Source organism: Strongylocentrotus purpuratus, unplaced genomic scaffold (genome assembly GCF_000002235.5).
Source record: "Strongylocentrotus purpuratus isolate Spur 01 unplaced genomic scaffold, Spur_5.0 spur5_scaffold_21, whole genome shotgun sequence".
NCBI classification, from domain to species: Eukaryota; Metazoa; Echinodermata; class Echinoidea; order Camarodonta; family Strongylocentrotidae; genus Strongylocentrotus; species Strongylocentrotus purpuratus.
Genome location: NW_022145607.1, coordinates 35254039 through 35272117, shown reverse-complemented (window position 1 = coordinate 35272117; position 18079 = coordinate 35254039). Strand labels below are relative to the sequence as shown.

The following is an 18079-nucleotide window of genomic DNA, read 5'->3' as shown; positions in this document are numbered from 1 at the left end:
ACATGCAAAAAATCCTGAAAAAATTCTCAAACCACAAATATATTTATGGTTTGATTTGAAGGCGTCCCTGTGCAACACCCTCGAACAGTAAATTCTCCCAACCATTTTTGAATTTTCCCAACCGTTTGTCCATGGACATAAGACAGGCTTTCAAAAAGCTGATTTGTGACAATTTAAATTATCTTAAAAATGTAATTAATTTTAATAATATATTAGGGAGAATTACGGAATCGACCAAATCAGTTTTTCCCAATTTTGATGTACATGTAGATTGATATCAATCGCAAATATTATTTGCTATTAATTGCAACTGTTAATTAGATGGGGCCCACAACAGACCTGCCAACCAGTACGATTTAGTCGTATTTAGTACGATTTTTAGAAGCAAATACGACAGTACGATTTTCCTTAATAAAATACGATTTTTAAAAAAAAAACGATTTTTTTTTTTTTTTTTTTTTTTTTTTTTTTTTTAAATATTTTTTTTATTAATATTTTGTGTGTGCGTCCGCCATTTTCAATGGCAAAATGTCCATTCTGTCCTGTAAAGTATCCTACAAGCATCTCACATCAGCAATTTGGGGATGTTTATTGGTTCATTGAACACACCAGTCGTGACGAAATCATGCATATTCAACCAATGATCAAAAAAAAAATCTTCCTGTAGGTAGAAACTGTAAGAGGCATTGATTCGCGTAACAATCCGTGTTTATTTTCAAGAATACAACTTTTGTCAGTAAAATACAACTTTGACACTAAAGAATACAGTTTTTTGAACTCCAGAGGTTGGCAGGTCTGCCACAAGCGATTCTGTTCAATTCCGCAACTGAACAAAAATCTATATTGAATTCCTGTATTCACCTGCAGAGATTGGTCCATACAAAATATGTTTTGATTTGTCATTTTCACAATCGCAGCTGATATGAGGCACTAATTGCTCGATCCAGAAAAGCTGGAATGGCTCGGTACTGCAAGGGTTAAATCCATAATAATGCTGAAAATAGGATATAGTCATATATTTCTGTCACTTGTCCAGCTTTCAGATCTTTTAATTACAATTTTTTTTTTTAAGTGAAGTCACCTACCTCGTTAGTCATAACTTGTAACTTGTTGTGTGTTGGAGGGAAGATTGAAAGGAACTAGACCAAGAGGGAGAACCAGAATCGACTGGGAAGAGAATGTCAAGAACGGGAGTGGACTAAAACTGCAAGAGTGTGCCAGAATGGCAGAGATGTTGCAATCAACCCCCGAACCGGGAGAAGACAGATAGATGAAACTTCCTATACATGAAGGACTTTCATTAAACATAAAGGTTGTTACTATTCATATAGGCATAAAGACCGTTGTTCATAATGTGAGATGAGGGTCGCTATTCATAATTTATATTGGGGGTCACTACTCGTAAGGACTGCTATTCATAATACTTATTATGAACAGGGACCCTCATCTCGCATCATGTTGAGTAAAAAAAAAAAAAATCTGGGGGCAAAAAAGAAAAATGAGTGCTCACACCCCCCCCCCCCCCCCCCCTTAAGAAATCCTGGATCCGCGCCAGAATGAGAGCATCGGGGAAAGCATGCATTACATTTTTACATCGTTGACCAGACTTGCAGATAGAAAATTCATACCATGAACTGAATCTTAATGTTTATCCATGCAGTGACATCTGCCGTTCATAGTGACCATGCAAAACAATATAACCCCCAAAGTTAGAAATTTTTGAACACGTAAAATGCAGCTTGGAACATGTACAATGCAATGCAAGTTTGTATAGTTATCAAAATCATATAATACAGAGGATGGAAATTTTGGAACACGTACAATGCAGCTTGGAACATGTACAATACAATAACTTGATTGATGCAAGTTTGTATAGTCATCAAAATCATATAATACAGAGGATGGAAATTTTGGAACACGTAAAATGCAATAACTTGAATGATGGGAGTGTGTATATAGTCAAAATCATATAATAGAGAGAATGGAAATTTTGGAACACGTAAAATGCAGCTTAATTGGAACATGTACAATGCAATAACTTGAATGATATGGGAGTGTGTATATAGTCAAAATCATAATACAGAGAATGGACATTTTGGAACATGTAAAATGCAGCTTGGAACATGTACAATGCAATAACTTGAATGATGGGAGTGTGTATATAGTCAAAATCACATAATACAGAGAATGGAAATTTGGAACTCGTAAAATGCAGCTTGGAACATGTACAATGCAATAACTTGAATGATGAGAGTGTGTATATAGTCAAAATCAAAATACAGAGAATGGACATTTTGGAACATGTAAAATGCAGCTTGGAACATGTACAATGCAATAACTTGAATGATGGGAGTGTGTATATAGTCAAAATCACATAATACAGAGAATGGAAATTTTGGAACACGTAAAATGCAGCTTGGAACATGTACAATGCAATAACTTGAATGATGGGAGTGTGTATATAGTCAAAATCATAATACAGAGAATGGACATATTGGAACATGTAAAATGCAGCTTGGAACATGTACAATGCAATAACTTGAATGATGGGAGTGTGTATATAGTCAAAATCATATAAACAGAGAATGGAAATTTTGGAACACGTAAAATGCAGCTTGGAACATGTACAATGCAATAACTTGAATGATGGGAGTGTGTATATAGTCAAAATCATAATACAGAGAATGGACATTTTGGAACATGTAAAATGCAGCTTGGAACATGTACAATGCAATAACTTGAATGATGGGAGTGTGTATAGTCAAAATCATATAATACAGAGAATGGAAATTTTGGAACACGTTAAATGCAGCTTGGAACATGTACAATGCAATAACTTGAATGATGGGAGTGTGTATATAGTCAAAATCATAATACAGAGAATGGACATTTTGGAACATGTAAAATGCAGCTTGGAACATGTACAATGCAATAACTTGAATGATGGGAGTGTGTATAGTCAAAATCATATAAACAGAGAATGGACATTTTGGAACACGTAACATGCAGCTTGGAACATGTACAATGCAATAACTTGAATGATGGGAGTGTGTAGGCAAAACAATATAATCCCCAAAGATAGAAATTGTACGTAAAATGCAACTTGGAACATGTACAATGCAATAACTTGAATGATGGGAGTGTGTATAGTCAAAATCATATCAGAGAATGGAAATTTTGGAACATGTAAAATGCAGCTTGGAACATGTACAATGCAATAACTTGAATGATGGGAGTGTGTATATAGTCAAAATCATAATAACAGAGAATGGAAATTTTGGAACACGTAGAATGCAGCTTGGAACATGTACAATGCAATAACTTGAATGATGGGAGTGTGTAGGCAAAACAATATAATCACCAGAAGATAGAAATTTTGGAACACGTCCAATATGCAGCTTGGAACGTATACAATGCAATAACTTGAATGATGGGAGTGTGCGTAGGCAAAACCAGGGTATGTGAGTTTAAATATTCCTGGGGGGTGTTTCACAAAGATCCTAAGTCGAATTTATCTCTAAGTTGGACTTAACAATTATGGAAAGCCGTTAGCATCTTTGAAAATATTTTGTAAAAGTTATTTTAAAAAGCATAACATTTTGATTGAAATCATTCATATTTTCTATTATCAAGGAGATTTCATGTTCCTGATGTGGAGTTGATAAAAAGTCTAAAACACTTGAATTTTCACTTTTAAATATATTTTATTTTAGGCTACAGATGGCTCTCCATAATTTTTAAGTCCAACTTAGGATCTTTGTGAAACACCCCCCAGGCCTAGCAGTACACACGCCGTGCAGGCACAGGCATAATGCATATTCATTAGGGGGAGTCGACATTTCCTTTATGTAGTGACGTGCGCAGCACGCTACATAATGTTCCAAAATATTGCCTGGACTTACACTGTGTTAAAGGTATTAATTTAGAGCTCTGTTGGCATGATAAGTTAGAGACTTAGGAGAGAGGATTTGTGAGTTTGGCAGTGGTTTGTATGATTGGTGTTATGATTGATTGGCAAGAGGTTAATTATTTTATTAGTTTACAACACTTTGCACACGTCGCGCAAAATTAAAAGCTAGCTAGCTTGCTCTCGTAATAATTTGTACCTTGTGCAACATTGCTCTCGACATTGACAGTATATCGTCATATTCGTCGTATTCTCAACTTAAACTTAATAAAGAACATCAATACATCATGTCTGTCAAAGCTGTCTGTATGCTCGTAGGTGAGGCAGTAAAGGGGAGAATCGAGTTCGAACAGGGAGAAGGGGTAAGTATTTATATTTGTTAATTTTTAAGCCAAAACGTAAACGGCACACAAGGCAACATGACGATGCAATATCGCCACTGCAAAACCATGCGCATGCTATGTAGCACGATCACGAGCGGCTAGCGGTGCAGTGCGTACCTGAATACCTAACTCCGGGAAGCTCCAACACCGGCGCCGCCTGCGGCGCCGGTGTTGGAGCTTCCCGGAGTTACTGAATACCCAGGCCAGGTACATGTACGGTCAACAGCTTTTACATACATGTAGTCCTAGACCTACATGTTGTGTATTGATATCCGGACAGTTGATATTTTTTTAATATTCGGAGCTAGTTCAGAAGTAGAGTCGGGCTAACTCGGAGTCGGACCAGGGGACAACTTGGCCCAGGTACAAAAATGGTCAGTTTTTGCATGTTTAGATTAGGGTTAGGGTTAGAGTTAGGGTAAAATGAAAAAAAAATGACCGTTTTTGCAGCTGGGCTGAGTTGTCCCCTGGTCCGAGTTAGCCCGGATCCTTGGCTTCAGAAGTCTATCCAAACTTTGACCTGCAACTCCGGCGTGGAGATAGCTAGGCCGAATTTTTCTGTCTCTTTCGTTCGTTAGCCTCATCTGATTTGGGTAGAGTCGGCTCTCAGTTTTAGAGAGGGCCGACCCTACCCAAATCATGAAATCAGAGGCTAACGAACGAAAGAGACAGAAAATTCGGTCTAGGAGATACCCTACTAAAACTAGCCTTAAGGGCTCCCTCGAAATGTTTTTATGCCTCCGTTACGAAGTAGCCGGAGGCATTATGTTTTCGGGTTGTCCGTCCGTACGTACGTACATCCCTTTCTTGTGATCGCGTTATCTGAAGAACCGATCGATGGATTCCTGCCAAACTTTGGTCATGTATGTATCTTGCAGAGCCGATGAACTGATTAGATTTTGGGGTCACGAGGTCAAAGGTCACAGGGCTCATTAGGTATGCAAAAACAGCTCGTGATCGCGTTATCTGAAGAACCGATTGATGGATTCCTGCCAAACTTTGGTCATGTATGTATCTTGCAGAGCCAATAAATTGATTAGATTTTGGGTCATGAGGTTAAAGGTCAAAGGTCACAGGGCTCATTATGTATGCATAAACAGCTTGTGATCGCGTTATCTCAAGAACCGATTGATGGATTGCTGCCAAACTTAGGTCATGTATGTTACTTGCAGAGCCGGTGAACTGATTAGATTTAGTGGTCATGAGGTCAAAGGTCAAAGGCCACAGCACACATTATGTATGCAATAACAGCTTGTGATCGCGTTATCTCAAGAATCGATTGATGGATTCCTGCCAAAATTAGGTCATGTATGTTACTTGCAGAGCCAATGAACTGAGTAGATTCTTGGTTCATAAGGTCAAAGGTCAAAGATCATGGGCTCATTATGTATGCAAAAATAGCTTGTGAACGCATTCTCATTAGAACTGACAGATGGATTACTATTTAACTCAGGACATCTTGCAGAGCCAATGAACTGAGTAGATTTTAGGGTCATGAGGTCAAAGATCAAAGGGTCATATATGTATATGAGAAATTGCTTGTAATCACGATATTCTGAGAACCTGTCAATGGATTACAATTGAACTTGAATCCGAAAAATTTCATCTGTTTTGGTTTGTAAAATTGCTCTATGACGGAGGCATCATTTTCGACTGCGCGCAGTCGAATTCCATCTAGTTTTATGATATTATTTGAGTCGAATTCCATCTAGTTTTATGATATTATTTAAGGGAGCCTTAAACGGCACCCATAGGGTCCCACGGAGAGGTAGGTAAACAACAACTAAAATATGTGTCCAAAATCACACTTTCCCGCACCCGACCAATATTGGACAGTGGCTTTGATAAATTTTGTTGTAATTGTAGTCCTAATTACCTCCTGAATTTATAAATCGGAGGTAAAAATAATAAAATAAGAGCAATTTTCTTACCAGACCGATACAGCTCAGCTCCCTTTTCACGTGTACCGTGTGAATTCACGATCTCTACGATGATGACCTCTGACTGGCACTTCCGTGATTGTGCTGCTTCCGTATAATGCGCTGTATGAGTGTTATTCAGCGCATTATACCGAAGCAGCACATTTACAAAGTGCCAGTCAGAAGAAGAAGAAGAAGAAGAAGAAGAAGCTGATGAATGCATACTGACTTGTCTTCGAAATACATCAAATGTGCTGTCTCATCATTACTACTTTCGTATTTGTTTGTCAGAGAATGTAGCCACCACCCCAGCAGAAATCCTGGATCTGCCACTGATGTGACAAAGACAGATCTAAGCCAGCACCATACTGCTCATGATGATCAACAACTTACCTACATTGATATGCAATGAGAATAAACTAATTCTGAAGCAGGTTTATGGTACTGTGGCCTTCTCACTCCACGTATAACCAACTAAACATATTTCATATAGAAAAATCAAGCTTTACTGACAAACATGTACGCTCCTAGAAGCACAGTTTGGGCCAACAGAGCCTTCTACTTCTCTGTACCTAAGCTGTGAATTAGCCATTCGCAATCATCCAGGAGTGCCGAGTCTATGACAACGTTCATGTCAGCCATCAAGACTTTCCTGTTCCCAACTTCCCATCATATACTCACTATTTATCAATTGCTTTATATATTTTATCCCATTAATTTCCCTTATCCCCCAAAGCTTCATTTCCCCATGCCTTTGCCCAGGTTATATGATTTTAATCATATTGCGAGCATGACATTTCACATAGATCTAATCTTTTATTAAAATTTGAAGAATTCATATTGTTTTCTGATGATTGATTTTTATACAAATAGTTTTTCAAAATTCACATTTTTCATGATTTAAACTGAAAAAGAAAAAACTCTATATTAGTGCATCCAATCAAAAACATATCACTATCAATATAACTTGAATGCTGGTGTGAGGAAATAATATCTATCCTTTTGGGGGGAAATGGGAAATTTGTATTACCGGTATCAATATAAAGAAAACAATTAGTGGATAGTGAGGCAATGACGTCACAGACTCATGAATGAGTTGCCAATTAGTCTTGTAATTTTCAAAGTTTTTCATGTCATTAAACATTCATAACTTTCTTATTAGTTATCCGATTTTGCTCAAACTTTTTTTGATTGTTTTGTTTGGTTTTTCTGCTTCTATTGAAAGTAAGTTATTTTTGGAGTGGACTAGCCCTTTAATGGATGTATGATTAGTACCGTATACTGACTTGTCTCCGAAATGCATTGGATGTGCTGTCTCATCATTAGTGTACTGTTATATCACACAATTTCAAAAATCATTTGCAGGGGATTACGTTATTCTACCAAACTGACATAAAATATTGTTTCACTTTTTCAAGAACTCAACCATGTCTTGAAATCATTGGCCCGTATTCTGAAGTCAGGTTTAACTTTAAACCAAGGTTTAAGTCTAGTCTAAGCCTCGCCTAACTCTCAGATTTAAACCTAGGTTTAATTTTGCGTTTCTGAAGTCGGGTTTAACTTAAACCTAGGTTTAAGCCTGGTCTAACTCTGTGGAAATTGTACACATATTTAAACCTGGGGTACACCTAGTTTAAGTCTGGCTTAAGTCAGGTCTAACTATTTGTTGGATATTCAGAGGAGAAGAAGACAACATTAAAAGACATTACGACGAATTATTGCAAATAATGAGACCGGAGAGAGCTCTTGTGGAAAGAAAAAACCTTTCACAATCATGGCGACGATGATTTGTTTGTCATCGCTGTCTTTTTTTAAATACCAAACAAACAGCGATTTGCATTGACTCCAACATTGGAGAGACACACACATCGCTTGCGGATAAAAGTGGGCCTTGCGATTTTATGCCTTCGGCAAGTTTGAACATTAATTTGGATACTTCATGTGCTTATTGAATCTTTATGCCTAATATTTTTCTAAGTCTTAAGATTTTATATTTTATATAAGATTGTGTGATTTGTATAGTACGACAATCCTTGAAACTAAAAGTTGCCAAAGTAAATCAACACGTATCACTTTGTTGCAGAGGAAAACAAATATAGTAGCCCCATACCTTTAGTTTGACGTTATGCTCACGTAGTTTTGAAACTGTGAGTGCAATACACATTTTCAAATTGCGTCCCAACGATGTAAACAAATGCGAGATGAAATAAAACTGTAGGCCTAAGGTTGGATTAGAATAATCTATATTTATAAGACAATCATGGATTAGTATAATTAAGAGCCGACGAGTGTATTAAGCCGGAACTCTAGACCTAGATCTAGGAGAGTTTTGGGTAGAATCTGCCCTAGATCTAGTCTAGACTCTAGACCTAGACCGATTAGGCGCGCCTAGTCTATTTATATTATGATGTCAAAACATCGAGAACATCCTTAAGATGCCCCGAACGATGCACTAGACTAGAGGTCTAGATCTAGATCTAGACCTAGGCCTTAATAAGATTAAAATGACTGAAAGCGAAATGATCACAAATACCTTCTTGATGCAGAATAACTAGTCCAAAGTCAACATTGAAGCTCATATAATATGGTCGAATTTTAAGCGTTTTTTGTTAGGACAATGCAATATTTCTAAACCGTGTGTACTTGTACAAATGAATGCGCGCACGATCGATGATATGCGCGCACGGTGACCGAGAAGGGGATCATGATACCCGACATTGCGGTTCGAAAAAGGATTCCATTGTCCTAAAAAAAAACTAAAAATCAAACAAATGAGCTTCAGCAATGTTGACTTTGGACTAGTTATTTTGCATCAAGAAGGTATTTTTGATCATTTTTAGTTTCTCTTTTAGTCATCTAAATCTTATTTAGAGCATTTTTATGTTGTTCTGGAAGTTTTGACTAATCTGCATGGGCATGCAGAAATTGTAGAATCCCGATTTTTGTATTATTTATTATTCGTAAAGATCAATTCCACCTCGATTCAGACTTTTTCAGCAGTTTAACAATAAATCAAAGGGTAAAACAAAACAAAAAATCATGTCGTAACGTTCAATGGTTGCTTCGAAAGAGATTTGTTTGTGTCGAATATTTTGAATTGAAATTATTAAATTTGCAGCACGAAATCCAGCTATAACAAAGCCTATAAAGGCCATATCAGCTACCCTTGAAGATGGATGAGCTGTACTGAGCATGTGCAGTAGAAGCAGACTACATCTCCATGGTAGTTAAACCTTGGCTTAACTTTAAACCTGGGTTTTAGACTTAAACCTGGGTTTAACTAAACCTGGCTTTCAGAAACTGAAATGATACTTAGACCTGAAGTCTGGCTTAGTTAAACCCGGGTTTAACTAAACCTGACTTCAGAATACGGGCCATTGTCTCCAATATCTTTCTCTCAGGTTGTGAGCTACATAGAGTGTGTGAACCTGCTGTTAGAAATGCCTGTAATAAAGACATAATTGATTGAATTAGGACTAGTAGACATCTGTGTAACAGTGATTCAAGTCTGTGGCGTGGGTTCATGTATAATGTACATGTACTGTACGTTCAACACTGTTCCACACTGTAAAATTATTTGAATTGAAACAGGACTGGACTGTTTTTCCAAAGCTGCTTTTACTCTGTGGATAAAATACTGAGATTTTCCCACATACTTGTAGAATCTGTCCATTTTATTTTTGAAACCAGAGGCATTTAAGGTATTTTTTTCTTCATTTTCTTCATATCTCATTTGAAGGCTTCCAGAACCAAATCGCTCTTTGCCCATCCCCCCCCCCCTTTTTTTTTCTGGTTGGATTGAGCTTGTTATACATGTAGTTGTACATTACACGTACTGCCACTGGTGTTTACTGGAAGGTTTTAAAGATCATCATCAAATAGATACAAATTTTGACTAAGTAGTGCTGAAAGTTACATTCTGTGTACATGTACACATAATTTTGTATACTGTACATGTACATGTACATGTATATACACTGTGGAAGAATCAGGAGTATATTAAAATAGAAATGGTCTAATCATATGAATGAACATAAGAATGAAAATGACTGAGGGACCTCTTTAAAGGTAAAGACCAGTATTGGAAACGCCCCATTTTCAAAAAATGAAATGGAAGCTCTCATTACCAATCATGTGAAAGAATATGTTTTGACTAATACATGATGATACAAAATTTGGCAGGAAACCGCCTACTAATTCATATATTTGGTAAATTTGTTTCTCTCATGGTCTGTGAGAGATATAGGGTAGTCCCATATACATCTTTTTGTGTATACGGTAGTGCTTGTAACTTTACTAAGAATGGGCCAAATTTCTTATCATTTTGATGATTCCAGAACCTTGCAGATGCTAGATGCTAGATGATCAACCTTTTTTGATCGATTCCACAACGTTTCTTTCACAATGCAATCGCATGACCATAACTGGTTTTACCTTTAATATTGAATATAGTTGAAGGTGCTCTCTCAGTAGAAAAAGATACAGGTACCAGGCAAGTCTGCCTATGGCCCATGACCCCCCCCCCCCCCCCCAATAGTCCATACCAGCATTTGTACATGTACATCCTAATGTACATTTGTGACGGTAGCAACAAATTGGAGAAGGTTGTTTTTTATGTAGTACACAACTACTGATGTGTACTGGAACGTTTTGGAATTATCAGAATTAAAGGAAATTGGCTCACTCTTGCTTCACACACAATGCACCAGGGTTTAAATTAATCCAAGGCCGTCATGGCCGTGGATGCCCCTTTGTTTGGCCTGAATGCCTCTCTCATTGGCCTTGGGAGATTTGTTGTGCCCTTTTCAATTCTTCCTATTTGTGCTGTAATATAGAAATGTGCCCTACAGAAAAGTGGCCTTGCCCTAAAAAATATTGAAATTTAAGGCCTGATGCACTAGTAGTATTGTCTACCTTGTAAACGGGAATACATAAACATATGGCATAAAAGTTTGGTCCAAACACTAACGCTAATTCTTTTCATACTGTATTTGAAATATTTGGTCATACGAAGAGCAATCCCTTCCAGGGGATACCTTTCCTATGAAAATTCTCACAAACTATTTTTCACCTCTCCCAGAACTTGACCTTTTCTCTAATTGATAAACAAACTATTCCTGTTTTGTTTGTCTTTTCCTTTTCAGAGTAATTCAGTAAGTGTGAAAGGTGAAGTGACTGGCCTTGCACCTGGTCAACATGGCTTCCACATCCATCAGTTTGGAGACTACACTAATGGTAATTACCACCATTTATTTGTATTTGCAATAAAGCCAAGTTTCCTTGACAGGGGAAGTTGGAAAATACTGTAACAAGCAAAAAAGGGTCCTCTGTTTTTTGTGTGTACTGTTCTGACTTTAGAAATATTTTTTTTTACTGTAAGCCCCCCCCCCCCCCCCCCAAAAAAAAAACCTTCCTCATTTTTGTAATCATACTTTCTTTTAGGGGGTACATGCCCCTTGTGCTTTGCCCCCCTCCCCCAAGAATTTGCCCACTGACTCAGTAGATTTGTTCATGATCGTATTAAGCAATCAACCTGTACACACATTTTTGTTTGTTGTAAAGGAGATGTGATAGATATATGAATATCATATTTTACATGATTTTAAGGACTCGCTTTAGTTACTCCAGGCAAGTATCATCTGATATCTGTTCCAGACATAACAGGTAAAACTAAAGGTGATTGGTGATTGGCTGGATGCTTCCCATTGTTCAAAGAGCCGCAGGAAACACTATGAACATGACGGACAAAGAAAAAGGACAAAATATACAGTTCCTCATTCTACCCTCAACAATTGCTGTGGTAGACAAAGGATTATCCCTTCACTGCTATTATGTAAAAATGTGTAGAACAGGTGTCACATGCATATTCACCTGTTCTACACATTTTTTACATAATAGCACAGCAATTGTCCTCTTTCTTTGTCCGTCATGTTCATAGAAAAGACTCCCTTATAAATCTTTTAGGGATGGTGCTTTGTGGTGTATGTTTCACAAAGTTAAACATACTGTACGAATGACAGATGATGTTGCATTGAGCCTAAATTCTTGTTAAGAAAAGCAATTTTTAATTATTGACAGACCTTAATATTGAGTTCAGGCATTGTGTAGAATTGGTAGAAGGTACCCCAGAATGATTGCCTTCATTGTTTATTTTGATGAAAAAATTGTACATTTTATCTTACTTATCAAGCAATCATAAACATGTTTTGAATTTGAAGAAGAAATGGAAGTTGATAACGTGATATTCGGTGAAATTTACTTTGAAGTGTTTTAATAATAATAATAATAATAGTGGGTTCTTGTATAGCGCTCATGTCAGTCAGATTTGACCCTCCTACAAGGGTATTCACTGGTCAGATTAACCTCTTTTATTAAATAGATAGTTGGGATAGACGTTAATTGTTGATCTATGATTCTCATTAATTAAACAGGTTGTGTGTCTGCAGGAGGACACTTCAATCCCTTTGGCAAGGAACATGGAGCACCCGAAGACGAAATGAGGTGAGTCGACGAGGAGAATTTGTCTACCAAATTTGAGTAGGAGATTGTTAATTTGCAGTTTTGAATATTCAGTGTAAATTTGGATTGATTCTGAACTTTCGATGTTCATCTTGAACAGAAATCAAGACTAAAAATACCCTCAATGGCAGAGCAGGGGGTGGGGGGGGGGGGGGGCACACAGGGCGCATGTACCAGAATAAATGAGGGGGGGTGAAAGGAAGGAAAATGAAGGGAAATAAGAATCATGGGTCACTGTTTTATGTTAACTTTTTAAATTTGTTTGTTAGAGAATGCTGTAGCCCAAACTGCACTCCCCCCCCCCCCCCAAAAAAAAAAAAAAATCCAACCAGAGAATCCTGGATCTGCCACTGCAGTGACAAGAGATATTAAAGCCAGTACCCTACTGCTAATGATTATCAACAACTTACCTACATTGATATGCAATGAGAATAATGTTATTCTGAAGCAGTTTTATGTTACTCTGGCCTTCTCATTATTACCATTCCAGACATTTAAGTTGACAGATTTTTAATAGCCTGTTTTATGTCTTTTCTTCATGGAAAAATGGTTGGGAGAATTTACTGTTAATCCCCGTTAGAGGGTGTTGCACAGTGACGCCTTCAAAGAAAACCATAGATATGTTTGTGGTTTGATAATTTGTTTTGGATTTTTTGCATGTCAGAGGGTTAGTACAGTAGAAGGAATATAATAAGTAACATTTTATACAAAAATTACACAATTTTTTCATCAACCTTCAACAATGTTACCAAGTCACATTAAAGAAGCTGTCATCTATATAATTTGATGATGTTCTTGCCTTTGTTCTCCAGACATGTTGGTGATCTTGGCAACATTATTGCAGATGCCTCTGGTAAAGTTGATGTGAACCTCTCCGACAAACTCCTCTCCCTCTCTGGACCACAATCCATCATTGGACGTGCAGTGGTGGTAAGCTTCGTTATATGGGGGTGCACAAAGATCCTAAGTTGAACTTATCTCTAAGTTAGACTTAATAATTATGGAAAGCCGTTAGCATCCTTGAAAATATTTAGTAAAAGTTATGAGTGAATTGTCAAAGATTTTGTTAATCTTTAACAGAACTCAAGATTGCCCTCAATGGCAGAGCAGGGGGGAGGGGGGGGATAAAAGGAAAGAAAAAGAAGGGGAAAGGGCATCATGGGTCACACTTTTTTTAACAATGTCAATGATTTTTGTATTTGTTTGTTAGACTGTTGTAGCCAAAACTGCACTCCCCCCCCCCCCCCCCCAATCCAACCAGAGAATCCTGGATCTGTATGCAGTGACAAGAGCTATTGAAGCCAATACCCTACTGCTTATGATGATCAACAACTTACCTACATTGATATGCAATGAGAATAAACTAATTCTGAAGCAGGTTTATGGTACTCTGGCCTTCTCACTCCACGTATAACCAACTAAACATATTTCATATCAACCGATTATGACGTCAAGTGTAATATGCGTCACATTTCTGTATTTTATAACACAGAGCTCAGTTAATTTGGCATGAAAAGTCACAAATTGCACGAAATGTTTGGTTCATGTGTATACTGATGATGTAAATATGTTCATGCTTATTCAGGGCCCCATGGAAGACCACTACTTATTGGGTGAATGGGCTACCCTGACAAAAGATCAGAAAGAAATAAATAAATAATCCATGTTCTTTCTATCAAACCATTCAGGTGCATGCTGATGTGGACGACTTGGGAAAAGGTGGCCACGCGACCAGCAAGACGACTGGTAATGCAGGAGGACGTCTTGCGTGCGGAGTCATCGGCATCCAGGCTTGACTAGATACCCCTCGACTCTGAACACCACTGCTCAAACATTCACTACTAAGTGTAATCTTTGATATATGTATATGTAGGACCACTTAAATTTTGTTTGTAGACGGTGATTATGCAAGTTTCACTGCAAATTGTTTTTGTACTACCAGTTATGTAGTTAATTCTTTGTGTTTGAAATCAATATTTTCGAAGGAGTTGTCAAAATGACCATAGTGTAGTGCATCGGTGAGGGGTAAAATTTATCAAATGATGTTATAATGGTTCAGCATATATAGAGCAGAATGCTATATTGAATAATGCAACTCCTGCACACTGGCAATTTTTTTTTTTTTTTTTTTTTTTTTTACTTGTGTTGCTCCCATCCATATAACAGCGGATCGTGGTACAATTGATATTGATATGAAAAGAGATTGCGAAAGGCAAATATTTTATCAACAATCGAGCTGAAAATGATATCGCTATGAGCAAAGGTTTTGGGAATCATATTTTTCATAATCATTCGTAGTGGTGAATATGATATCTTTTGAGCAAAGATTGTGGAAGCCAAATTTGTCAGCTACAATCCTGATAATTTGGCTTTCATTCGCAATTCACGTGTCAGAGTTGTTGGCGGGAATAAGCCAAACTTTAAAGTTGAAGGATTTGTTTTCCTCAAACCATGGAATGATCAACCAACGACAGTTTTGTACAAACTTTTTAGAGGCAGAAGGCATTGCTTTTTTGATAGGAGGATATGAGAGAACGCACTTCAGGCCCTCACATGACAATACATGTACTTTCTAGGATTTTAAAGTTCATTTGTATGCAAGTACTATAATTGTTCAACATATTGATAATGTTGCAGAGCTATTTGTAGTTTAAAAACAAATGATTAAAGTACTGTCATGTATAATGAGATTTTTCCAAAAAAGGCAAGTTATTAATGTAATTTACTGCATCTAGACTTGTGCTTTATGGAACTTTCCTGCCACTTGCATTGAGATCCATGTCATTGTTTGCCAGATAAAGCACCTCTTTGTCAGCTGTCTTTTCCAGAGACTTTAAAGGGAATTTAACAAAATTATCTTGGCACTTTAAAATGTTGCCTAGATTACGAACCTAACGTATAGAATATTGTGAGCCAAGCTCCGTAGCATGTTGCACAAGAATTATGTTGATATTAAAAATGAATATAGTATTTTAAGGGATAGAAAGCATACGGTTTGTGGACTCTTTTGTTTCTTTCATGTTCAGTAGGCCATTTTCGTAATGTAACCAAATTTAATGCACAAGTCTTTGTGAAGTGCCTCAATACAAATTATTTCATTCACCTGTTGCTAGGTAGGTCAAGTCATAATGTTTGTCCAACCTAGCAACAACTAATGTATGCAGTTTGGATTATGTCTATTGAAATACTATTATTCTTACCAGGTGAATGAAATAATTTGTATCGAGGCACTTCACAAAGACTTGTGCATTAAATTTGGTTACATTACGAAAATGGCCTATTGGGTTCGGATTCTGGAGTGGAAGTACTGATGTGAATTTGGTGTGAGTTTTATTAGTTATATTTTGCAACTTTGTGTTAGTTTGTGACGTAAGAGTTCCAATTGTTGGGAGTGGTTTTGAAATGGCATGTAATTTATAGCACTGCATTCTGGACAAATTTGTAGCCCTCCTCTCTCTCCCCCCCCCCCCCCCCCCAAAAAAAAAGGGTCATACCCTGTATCTTTCTTTTTAAGTTTGGCAGGCACTCATTAAGTAGCTCAAATAAGATCTTTTAATGCTTCAATAAGAATGATCTGCCTCAGAATTGTATTATTGTTATCCAGGTGAATAATTATGTAAGTAATATGGAACATGCATAGAAACAAAAGTATGCATTGGAGAGTGATGTGTACACACAGGTTGAGAGGTGTGTAAACAACCTCTCAAAATGCTATCTCACCATTGTCTGGGCTCCACACAATCTTTTATCATTGGGAGGGGGGTTCAATTTAAATTGGTGGGGCCCTACATGCATGAACTAATAGGTTAATGAGCTTAAGTTAGAATTTTGAAAATTGTGGGGGGAGGGGGGGGGGGGTTGAGTGTGCATGCTTGGATTTTGGGTGCATGTCCTAGGCACTTGTTTATGTCCATCTCTGCATTTGTGGTAAAAAAATTATGAAAATCCCAACGTAAAGTGCCCCCCCCCCCCCCCCTATCCCAGGCAATTTGTCACATCTCAATTTAAGGCATGCTCTGTGAACATAGCTTCAGAAATGTTATCTTGTGTCAATTCCATGCATCGAGGAATGACATTTCCAGAGAATTTTGTTTTTAATAAAAAATATTACAGAAATTGTAATGAATATCTACAAATATATGATACGATATTCATGTATTTACTAATGTGAGATACTTTCACATTTGGGTTTCCTTTCAACCATTCATCAAATTTATAACAATAAGGGTACCAGTTTTCAAGCCCTGGCAAGTTATTTTCAAACCGTAGTTAAGGCTTTTTTGCGTACAAATACATTCTAGGTGATTTTCAGGCCCTCTGAACAATTCTAACTGGCATCCCTGGACAATGAAGTATGTTTACATGTTTGTTACAGAAGGACTTAAAATGATAAAGTTTTCAGTTTGGTCATTCTGTAACAAAGCTTAACATTTGGCAGAATTTGATGAATGGTTAATAGGAAACAATCGTTTTGACAGTACCTCATATTATATCATTAGTTGGTAGATTTTGATGAAAAAGTCCATGTTTTTTTATAATTGGAAATTCTCAGGAAATGACATTCTAATATAACACTTGGGAAAGACTTCCTTTACTGAGGTGCACACATGGCAAATTTTTCTTTTCAATTCCTTATTTAAATAACCCAAATGTGGAAATGTTGGAGATTCTCTACATATACCTGCACAAAAGGCACAATGTACATGTACGTTTTAATATGAACCCATGTGCCGATTTTTTATATTTTTAATTCATATAAAAATTGTGGAGGGATTAAGGAGCTGTCAATCAGGCAGAGAAATTGTCTGCCATGTATAATGACTCAAAAAAATATTGAGATCTTGGGAAGATCTTAGAGGACCCAATTTTAGGGTGAAATAATGAACAGGAAGGGGGGGGGGGGTACATCGAAGTGATTAATCCTATATTTTGCCACTGAATACTACATACCTAGCTGCCAACATTTAAGAGCTAAAATTAGGAATCTCTCAATGTAAAATTAGGAATTCATTCCATTTTGTATAATGTTCACATGACAAGTTCTGAAAAAGAAAGAAATCTACTCAATCTAGGGTTCCAAACAATAACGCTTGAACCCGGTAGGCAAAAAAAATAGGTATCATACCTCCAAAATAGGAATGGTTGGCAGCTATGAATATTGTATGTAAATAATGTAGAACACATTGAATGCCAATCCCATGCAGTATAGCATATCAGTGAAACTGCAACAGTATACCTACAAAATGTTCAATAATTACCCCCCCCCCCCCCCCCCGAGGCCAGATATGCCTTTCTAAACTCCCTTCCCAACCTCTCTCTGTGATTATAAGGTTTAAAATGTGTACCCCAAA

At 37.1% G+C, this 18079-nt stretch overlaps 1 protein-coding gene and 1 non-coding gene across 3 annotated transcripts; both read left to right on the top strand.

Annotated features, from left to right (window-relative positions):
• The first annotated feature begins 3860 nt into the window (after positions 1–3860).
• Positions 3861–15717, top strand: LOC579361 (superoxide dismutase [Cu-Zn]). 2 transcript variants are annotated; one of them, XM_030994608.1, is made up of 5 exons: positions 3861–3914; positions 11354–11444; positions 12641–12710; positions 13541–13658; positions 14417–15717. In XM_030994608.1, exons 1-5 carry the CDS (start codon positions 3876–3878, stop codon positions 14522–14524), a joined length of 426 nt encoding a protein of 141 aa, XP_030850468.1. In that variant the 5' UTR covers positions 3861–3875; the 3' UTR covers positions 14525–15717. The 2 variants fall into 2 exon arrangements, with proteins under 2 accessions (XP_030850468.1, XP_784574.2); XM_779481.5 differs by lacking the exon at positions 3861–3914 and adding an exon at positions 3922–4269.
• Positions 14040–14108, top strand: LOC115928360. Its single transcript, XR_004066034.1, has one exon. It is a non-coding gene; the product is annotated as a small nucleolar RNA SNORD34 (small nucleolar RNA).
• Positions 15718–18079: the final 2362 nt, after the last annotated feature.